The 10,654-nt window shown below is 41.1% G+C and overlaps 1 protein-coding gene across 7 annotated transcripts in view; it reads right to left on the bottom strand.

Annotated features, from left to right (window-relative positions):
• Positions 1-717: 717 nt before the first annotated feature.
• The window catches only part of PIP5K1A (phosphatidylinositol-4-phosphate 5-kinase type 1 alpha), a 48,453-nt gene continuing 38,516 nt past the window's right edge, over positions 718-10,654 (bottom strand). For all 7 annotated transcript variants that reach the window (XM_017670872.3, XM_017670869.3, XM_017670868.3 and 4 more), the window contains 2 exons: positions 2,650-2,698; positions 718-2,369 (listed from right to left, as the gene is read on the bottom strand). In XM_017670872.3, the coding sequence (XP_017526361.1) occupies positions 2,367-2,369; positions 2,650-2,698 (52 nt within the window). In that variant the 3' untranslated portion in view covers positions 718-2,366. The remainder of the gene's footprint in view (positions 2,370-2,649; positions 2,699-10,654) is intronic.

Here is a 10,654-nt window from a genome sequence, read left to right as displayed (position 1 = left end):
TATATCTTGTTACTGTATCGTATTTAACATGTTTTTATGTATAAGTATGTGTGTGTGCACTGTGCTCCCCTCTGGACTGTGAACTCTTGGTCAATTACTTCTTTGACCTCTAACTGCCCAGTACATTGTTCATCAGCTGCTGTCTAAATATTTGTAGAATGATCTTAACAAGAAAGGGAATATAGTTAACTTGCTTTTCTCCAAAGCTGCCACCCCACTCCTTGTTTAGTTTCCCATCACAGTAAAAGAGCCTAAGCTTAACCTCACAGAAGAGGAAAACAGCTGAGGGAAAGTCTCTACGCTTTTCAGAATGGTATCTTAGGGACAGGTCGGGGTTAGGAACGCGAGGGAATCCTAGGGCCAACCAACGTTAAGCTTGCTTTCCCACTGTCCTCTCCTGTCCTCTAAAACGGAGTAAGACTCCCCAAATCCCTTGGTGAAAGTGGGTTGCAACCAGGCAACAGACCTTCAGTAACTCCCTTTGTATTCATTTGCAGCTTTCCCTTGTCAAATTTAAGTTGTTAAGGTGGAGAGGATGGATAGAATGTAGGGAATAAAGCCATTTCTCTCAGCCTGAGTCAGACTGAAACCGGAGTGAGGGAAACGGAAAGAGACATGGCATCCATTCAAGGCACCGCAAATAGAACAGAGTCCGGGTGATGGGGCAGGAGGGTGCAGCAGATGGTAGATGAAAACGAGTCCGGAAGAAACAAAAGGTCTAAATAACTGATGAAACTTTAATACATTAAAACCAGATATTTACCACTTTTATATCACATTTGCCATTTCTGAACAACACAAAGTAGAGGCAAACAGTGACACTTCATAAAAATGTTGATTCCCCATTTCCTTCCCTAAGACCCAGCCTCCCTCAAATATTCCCTCCCACTCCCTACAGAACTCTGTCCTGAGTAAGATACTTAAATACATCATAAATAGTAAATTATGAAAAAAAATAGCAAGAATTGTTTCTTTCCTTCTTGTAAAAAAGAACATGGCAGCAAAGACAGGCAGCCAGAAACTGGCAGGGGGTGTCTAATATAGACAGTTACTTGGGGTATTAGCTAACCTACTATCAAGGTCGGGTGGGACACAGCCGATGGGATCTCAATAATCTGCCTGAGATGCCAGGCCCCTTCTTCCCCTAGAAGGAGCAGGCGGATCAGCGAGAACGGCAACTCCTGCAAATGCCAAGGAGAGGCATTACACAGCCCCACCTCCGAACTCTTGGCAGGAAGAAAGGAGGCAGGGCAGGTGGCACAGTAATTACCTCACCGAGGCAAGGATCTGCTGGCTCCCCATGAGTGTAAATATTCTCTGGCCGCATAGGTATGGACTCCCTGTTAACAGACGCAGGTGTCCCTCCCTCCTCCTTAGCATCATGAACAGAACACTATTGGAAAAGGTGGGAAGAGCAAGAAAGAAGCCTCCTTTGGAAAAGGATTTAAAAATTTCATTTGATAAGTCTTCATATTTAGAAAAACCACCAGAATACACTTCAAATGGCAAAAGAGTAGTTAACAATTATGGCCTGACAGTGAATAAGGACCTGCCTAGAAGGGCTCCAATCTTCTAGCCTATGACTGCCCTTCTGTTTGAAAAAAAGGGGCAAAGATGACCCTGTGTCCCACTCTCTCCATTCCTTCAGCTTCTTAAGAAATTCATCAAGAGAGGAGGAGCTAAACAGAAGCTGCTTCTGGAAGAGTAATCACCACACTTCTGTTTCTCAAACACTAGGACTCTTCCGAGGGAAACCTATGAACAGGCCTCTCTCCAACACTTCTGGAGTTTTGATCTGAAACTGTCTGGCTTGAAATTGTGTGCTGTGAGCTATTTTTTCTTTCCCTCTTTTAAGGAAAAAAGAAGGTTGGGAGGTGGTTAAACATCCTTACTCCCCCAAACACTTTACAAAGATGAAAGGGCTCTTCATCCAGAGAGGAAGAGCTAAGGTGGGGTAATGTGCCAGCCAGTCTGTCCTGAGGAAATTAATTAAGAGTCCAGCTCCTGGTGAAAGGCAGATGAAAGGGAAGAAAACCACCAGGTCCAGCAACCCCACTTCCAGCAGGAATGTGAGTTTGAAAACAAATTGTGGAAGCCAAGGTTGGCCATTTGAAAACTTGTCCCACACAAATCAGGAGTGGAGAGGATGCTGTACTGCTGTCCTCAAGGTCCAAGGCACCAAAGCCCATTCATGAGGAAGGGGAAGGAGAAGAGGTTTTTAGGAAAGACATGGAGAGTCCCTCTGTCTCTATTATACTCCTTTTGTGATGACCAAGAAGAAAACTCAGCACTGCTGGGGCGAGGGCTGACATCTCGGGATCACAGAGACGGTAGAATCCTGTTCCAGGTCTTCTGAGATTTTCTGCTCACTGAAAAGGAAAAGGGTTGTGAAGTTAAGAATGTGGAGTTTGATAAGGATGTAGGAATAGAATTCAAGTTATTTTCAACCTGGCAGGCAAAGTTAAGATGTTTTCTTTTCCTTTTGCCTCAGCTTCCAAGTACAAGGTACCAAAAACACAGAATTTAGTAAGCAAGATCGACAGGGCACCCAGTCCCTCTAATCTTGCGGAGTAACTGTTTGTTCCACTCCATCAGTGATCCCCTTTATACCCTCAAAGCATTCACCTCCCCCACATCCCAGACACTCACATGGGTGAACTCTGACTCTGCAATTTCAAGCTTTTCCAAGAGGGCTGAACTAATAGGAGAAAAAAAAAATGGAGGAAGAATTAGAAGATAAAAAGAAAGGACTCTCCTCTCAAGTCAAATCTCACACTGCTTCTCCATATTTCACTTCAGAATCAAATTATGATTGATAAAGAAAAGGATAAGAAACTACTAGATTTAGAAGCATATTATTTTTTTTTTTTTGAGAGGGCATTTCTCGTATTTATTGATCAAATGGTTGTTAACAACAATAAAATTCTGTATAGGGGACTCAATGCACAATCATTAATCAACCCCAAGCCTAATTCTCAACAGTCTCCAATCTTCTGAAGCACAACGAGCAAGTTCTTACATAGTGAATAAGTTCTTACATGGTGAACAGTGTAAGGGCAGTTATCACAGAAACTTTCGGTTTTGATCACACATCATGAACTATAAACAATCAAGTCAGATATGATTATTCGTTTGATTTTTATACTTGATTTATATGTGAATCCCACATTTCTCCCTTATTATTATTATTATTTTACTAAAATGCTGAAGTGGTAGTAGATGCAAGATAAAGGTAGAAAACATAATTTAGTTAGAATCATATTATTTTATTAACTATTTAGTTTCTTGAGTATACAAAATACTTCCTAATACCCTCCTCTTCTATCTTGAATTCCCAGGTGTGGTAGGTACCGAGTGATTGCTGCCACCTGCTTTCATGCCATGGTGCTCTCCTGAGTGTGGGCTGGATTTAGTAACTTTCTTCTCATTAACAAATGCAGCACAGGTGATGGAGTGTCAATTCTGAGATCAAGTTACAAAAAAGACTGTAGCTTCCTCTTGGGCACATACTCTCTCACTTGTTTGCTCTGAGGGCAGCTAGTTGCCATGCTGTGATCTGGCTTGAGAGGACCATGTGACAAGTAACTGAGAGTACCACTGGCCAAAAGCCAGCAAGAAACTCAATCTTGCCAATGACATACGTGAGCTTGGAAACTCGACACTCCCCCAGTGAGCCTTCAGTTGAGACCACTGCCCTGGCTAACACTGCGACAAAAACCTCCTGAGACCTTGAGACAATGGTACCCAGCTAAGCCACATATACATTCTCAAGCCACATAAGATCTGATAAAATAAATATTTACTGTTTTCAGCTGCCAAGTTCTGAGGTAATTTGTTAAACAATAGGTAACACAGATTTTTGTACCTGGAAGTGAAGTGCTGCTGTAAAAATACCTAAAATGTACAAGTGGCTTTGGAAGAGGGAAACAGGCTTTGAGTTTTAGTAAAATTTAAAAATGCCATGAATATACTATAGAATTTTAGTGGTGGGGATGGTGGTAGTGGTGCGAGTGTGAGCTTAAAGGAAAGTGACAAAAATCTTATTGCAAACTGAAGGAAAGGGGATCCTTGTAATGGAATGAAAAATAATTTATCAACAATGTCATCTGCAGTTATGTGGGAAGTAGAGTATGTGCCTAATGAACTGGATGACTAGCTAAGGAGACTCTAAACAAAGTCTGATGGTACCACCTGCTTTCTTCTTAATGATTATAGTGAAAAATAAGAGAAGGGCTATTAAAGAAAAAGATGCCAGGGCTTGATGGTTTTGAAAATTCTAAGCCTCTCCAGATAACAAACAATGGTAAAATTAAGAAATGAATTCTGAGCAAGGATAAAATCAGGGCACTGGCAGGAAATTTTGGCTTAAAGATTAAGGCATGAAAAAGCATTTGGCAAAATTCAACATCCATTCATGATAAAAACTCTCAACAAAATGGGCATAGAGGGCAAGTACTTCAACATAATAAAGGCCATATATGACAAACCCACAGCCAACATCATACTGAACAGCGAGAGGCTGAAACCTTTACCTCTGAGATCGGGAACAAGAAAGGGCACCCCACTGTTATTCAACATAGTACTGGAGGTCCTAGCCAAGGCAATTAGACAAAACAAAGAAATACAAGGAATCCAGATTGGTAAAGAACTCAAACTGTCGCTATTTGCAGATGACATGATATTGTACATAAAAAAACCCTAAAGACTCCACTCCAAAACTACTAGAACTAATATCGGAATTCAGCAAAGTGGCAGGATACAAAACTAACACACAGAAATCTGTGGCTTTCCTATACACTAACAATGAACCAATAGAAAGAGAAATCAGGAAAACAATTCCATTCACAACAGCATCAAAAAGAATAAAATACCTAGGAATAAACCTAACCAAGGAAGTGAAAGACCTATACCCTGAAAACTGTAAGACACTCTTATGAGAAATTAAAGATGACACTAACAAATGGAAACTCATCCCATGCTCCTGGCTAGGAAGAATTAATATCGTCAAAATGGCCATCCTGCCCAAAGCAATATACACATTCGATGCAATCCCTAGCAAATTACCAAGAGCATTCTTCTATGAACTGGAACAAATAGTTCAAAAATTCATATGGAAACACCAAAGACCCCAAATAGCCAAAGAAATCCTAAGAAGGAAGAATAAAGTGGAGCGGATCTCACTCCCCAACTTCAAGCTCTACTACAAACCACGGTAATCAAGACGATTTGGTACTGGCACAAGAACAGAGGCACAGATCAGTGGAACAGAATAGAGACTCCAAACATTAACCCAAACATATATGGCCAATTAACTTATGATAAAGGAGCCACGGACACACAATGGGGAAAGGACAGTCTCTTCAACAGATGGTGCTGGCAAAACTGGACAGCTACATGTAAGAGAATGAAACTGGATCACTAACCCCATACACAAAAGTAAATTCAGAATGGATCAAAGACCTGAATGTAAGTCATGAAACCATAAAACTCTTAGAAGAAAACATAGGCAAAAATCTCCTGGACATAAACATGAGTGACTTCTTCATGAACATATCTCCCTCGGCAAGAAACAAAAGCAAAAATGAACAAGTGGAACTATATCAAGCTAAAAAGCTTCTGTACAGCAAAGGACACCATCACTAGAACAAAAAGGTACCCTATAGTATTAGAGAATATATTCATAAATGACAAATCTGATAAAGGATTGACATCCAAAATATATAAACAGCTCACACACCTCAACAAACAAAAAGCAAATAATCCAGTTAAAAAATGGGCAGAGCGGTCATAGAAGCCACAGGGCATAAATCTGCAAAGAAGTAAAGAGCTAACCTTTTCAAACAATATGGCTTCTCTCTCACTTACCAACTTTACATCTCCCTGTATGGCCCCAGAAGATGACTGGTTAGCCAGAGACGGGTAAGATTCCTCAAGGGAGGAACAACCTAAGACAGGCACAGTCGCAGGTGGGGCCATCAGGTGAGAAATTGGGGATCAACAGTGGTGAGGCTTAGAACCTCACCCCCCTGTTTTGAGAGAAATCTGCATCCGTGGATGTTTTAAGGCCATTGTCTAGCTTGGATAAACACATAGTCTACAGGCACACACCTGATCATCTACAATTGCTCTCTTACAACACTGAACTATGTTTTCTACCTTTATCTTGCATCTACCTACCACTTCAGCATTTTATTAAACATAAAAATAATACAGAGCCAAGATGGCGGCGTGAGTAGAGCAGTGGAAATCTCCTCCCAAAAACATATAGAGCTATGAAAATATAACAAACAAAACTCTTCCTAAAATAGAGACCAGAGGACACAGGACAACATCCAGACCACATCCACACGTGCAATAACCCAGCACCTTGCGAAGGGGGTAAGATACAAGCCCCGGCCCGGCGGGACCCGAGCGCCCCTCCACCCGGCTCCCGGCAGGTGGAAAGAAACCAGAGCAGTTTTTTTTTTTTTTTTTGGGAGTGCTTTTTGGAAGCCTTAAAGGGACAGGCACCCGGGTGCTAGGGAGGCAGAGCAGCAGGACTGGTGAGAGGGTGCCTGAAGACAAAGAATATCGTGCGTTTTTCCCTGCGGGACTGGTGGGCGGGTGCTTTTTGGAAGCCTTGAAGGGACAGGGACCCCGGTACTAGGAAGGTAGGGCAGCAGGACCAGTGAGCGGGTGCCTGGGACTGGCGCCTGAGAAAAAAAAAAAATCGCGTGTTTTTTCCTTTTCCTTTTTTTTTTTTTTCTGTTCCCTCTCTCATTGTTGCTGTTGTTGTTTTGGTTTGGAGAGTGCTTTTTGGAAGTCTTAAAGGGGCACGACAGGACACTTAGACCAGAGGCAGGGAATCTGGGGATCTCTGGGCACTCTAACGCACTGGGCAACAGGGAGGACAGAGGCCCCTTACGGAGAAAAATAGCCTCCTGGCCGCTCCCCCTCCAACGGGGCTCCACCACTTTGGAGGAGACCCCCAGCCAGGTCACGCCCACAGCAACAGCAGAGATAAACTCCATAGCAAACGGGCAGGTAGCAGAAGCCCTGTCTGCGCACAGCTGACAAGCATAAGCCACTAGAGGTCGCTATTCTCCCAGGAGAGGAAGGCCACAAACCAACAAGAAGGGAAGCTCTTCCAGCGGTCACTCGTACCAGGTCTGCAAACTATCTTTATCACCATGAAAAGGCAAAACTACAGGCAGACAAAGATCACAGAGACAACACCTGAGAAGGAGACAGACCTAACCAGTCCTGCTGAAAAAGAATTCAAAATAAAAATCATGAACATGCTGACAGAGATGCAGAGAAAAATGCAAGAGCAATGGGATGAGATGCAGAGAAAAATGCAAGAGCAATGGGATGAAGTCTGGAGGGAGATCACAGATGTCAGGAAGGAGATCACAGAAGTGAAACAATCCCTGGAAGGATTTATAAGCAGAATGGATAAGATGCAAGAGGCCATTGAAGGAATAGAAGCCAGAGAGCAGGAACGTATAGAAGCTGACATAGAGAGAGATAAAAGGATCTCCAGGAATGAAACAACACTGAGAACTATGTGACCAAACCAAAAGGAATAATATTACTATTATAGGGGTACCAGAAGAAGAAGAAAGAGGAAAAGGGATAGAAAGTCTCTTTGAAGAAATAATTGCTGATAACTTCCCCAAACTGGGGGAGGAAATAATCGAACAGACCACAGAAATACACAGAACCCCCAACAGAAAGGATCCAAGGAGGACAACACCAAGACACATAGTAATTAAAATGGCAAGGATCAAGGACAAGGAAAGAGTTTTAAAGGCAGCTAGAGAAAAAGGTCACCTATAAAGGAAAACTCATCAGGCTAACATCAGACTTCTCAACAGAAACCGTACAGGCCAGAAGAGAATGGCATGATATACTTAATGCAATGAAACAGAAGAGCCTTGAACCAAGGATACTGTATCCAGCACGACTATCATTTAAATATGATGGCGGGATTAAACAATTCCCAGACAAGCAAAAGCTGAGGAATTTTGCTTCCCACAAACCACCTCTACAGGGCATCCTACAGGGACTGCTCTAGATGGGAGCACTCCTAAAAAGAGCACAGAACAAAATACAACAGATGAAGAATGGAGGAGGAGGAATAAGAAGGGAGAGAAGAAAAGAATCTCCAGACAGTGTATATACCAGCTGAATAAGCGAGCTAAGTTAGGAGGTAAGATACTAAAGAAGCTAACCTTGAACCTTTGGTAACCACGAATCTAAAGCCTGCAATGGCAATAAGTACATATCTCTCAATAGTCACCCTAAATGTAAATGGACTTAATGCACCAATCAAAAGACACAGAGTAATAGAATGGATAAAAAAGCAAGACCCACCTATATGCTGTTTACAAGAAACTCACCTTAAACCCAAAGACAAGCATAGACTAAAAGCCAAGGGATGGAAAAACATATTTCAGGCAAACAACAGTGAGAAGAAAGCACGGGTTGCAGTACTAATATCAGACAAAATAGACTTCAATCTTTCTTCCTAATTACAACCCTTAAATAGAATTCGTGCCTCATATCGAATTTACCGAGTATCATAATTCCTCCAGGTGGTAAACATACCTCGAGACAAGTGCTGGGCATAGAAGCCACAGGGCATAAATCTGCAAAGAAGTAAAAAGCTAACCTTTTCAAACAATATGGCTTCTCTCTCACTTACCAACTTTACATTTCTCTGTATGGCCCTGGAAGATGACTGGTTAGCCAGAGACGGGTAAGATTCCTCAAGGGAGGAACAACCTAAGACAGGCACAGTCGCAGGGGGGCCATCAGGTGAGAATTTGGGGATCAACAGAGGTGAGGCTCAGAACCTCACCCCCCCTGCTTTGAGAGAAATCTTCTGCATCCGTGGATGTTTTGCTGCCCTTGTCTAGCCTGGATTAATACTTAGTCCATAGGCACACACCTGAGCATCTGATCATCTACATTTGCCCTCTTACAGCACTAAACTATGTTTTCTACCTTTATCTTGGATCTACCTACCACTTAAGGCATCTTATTAAAAATAAAAATAATAATAACAACAAAGGGAGAAATGTGGGATCAACATATAAATCAAGTACAAAAATCAAACGAATATTCATATTTGACCTGATTGTTTATAGTTCATAATGCGTGATCAAAACTGAAAGTTTCTGTGATGAATGCCCTTGTACTGTTCACCATGTAAAAATTTATTCACTATGTAAGAATTCGTTCCCCATGTAAGAACTTGTTCATTATGCTTCAGAAGATTGGAGACTGACGAGAATTAGACTTGAGATGGATTAATGATTGTACATTGAGCATTGACCCCCCTATACTGAATTTTATTGTTGTTAACAACCATTTGATCAATAAATATGAGAGATGCCCTCTCAAAAAAAAAAAAAAGACTTCAAAACAAAGAAAGTAACAAGAGATAAAGAAGGATACTACATAATGATAAAGGGCTCAGTCCAACAAGAGGATATAACCATTCTAAATATATATGCACCCAATACAGGAGCACCAGCATATGTGAAGCAAATACTAACAGAACTAAAGAGGGAAATAGACTGCAATGCATTCATTGTAGGAGACTTCAACACACCACTCACCCCAAAGGATAGATCCACTGGGCAGAAAATAAGAAAAGACACACAGGCACTGAACAACACACTAGAACAGATGGACCTAATAGACATCTATAGAACTCTATATCCAAAAGCAACAGGATATACATTCTTCTTAAGTGCACATGGAACATTCTACAGAATAGACCACATACTAGCTCACAAAAAGAGCCTCAGTAAATTCCAAAATATTGAAATTCTACCAACCAATTTTTCTGAGCACAAAGGTATGAAAGTAGAAATAAATTCTTCAAAGAAAACAAAAAGGCTCACAAACACATGGAGGCTTAACAACATGCTACTAAATAATCAATGGATCAATGAACAAATCAAAATAGAGATCAAGGAATATATAGAAACAAATGACAACAACAACACTAAGCCCCAACTTCTGTGGGACGCAGCGAAAGCAGTCTTAAGAGGAAAGTATATAGCAATCCAGGCACACTTGAAGAAGGAAGAACAATCCCAAATGAATAGTCTAACATCACAATTATTGAAACTGGAAAAAGAAGACCAAATGAGGCCTAAAGTAGCAGAAGGAGGGACATAATAAAGATCAGAGAAGAAATAAACAAAATTGAGAATAACAAAACAATGGAAAAAATCAACGAAACCAAGAGCTGGTTCTTTGAGAGAATAAACAAAATAGATAAGCCTCTAGCCCAACTTATTAAGAGAAAAAGAGAGTCAACACAAATCAACATAATCAGAAATGAGAATGGAAAAATGACGACAGACTCCACAGAAATAAAAAGAATTATTAAAGACTACTATGAAAACCTATATGCCAACAAGCTGGAAAACCTAGAAGAAATGGACAACTTCCCAGAAAAATACAACCTCCCAAGACTGACCAAGGAAGAAACACAAAAGTTCAACAAACCAATTACGAGCAAAGAAACTGAAACGGTAATCAAAAAACTGCCAAAGAACAAAACCCCGGGGCAGGACGGATTTACCTCGGAATTTTATCAGACACACAGAGAAGACATAATACCCATTATCCTTAAAGTGTTCCAAAAAATAGAAGA

This window comes from Manis javanica, chromosome 4, assembly GCF_040802235.1.
Source record: "Manis javanica isolate MJ-LG chromosome 4, MJ_LKY, whole genome shotgun sequence".
NCBI lineage: Eukaryota > Metazoa > Chordata > Mammalia > Pholidota > Manidae > Manis > Manis javanica.
The sequence above is the reverse complement of the archived record's forward strand: the minus strand, read 5'-3'. Positions and strand labels throughout refer to the sequence as shown.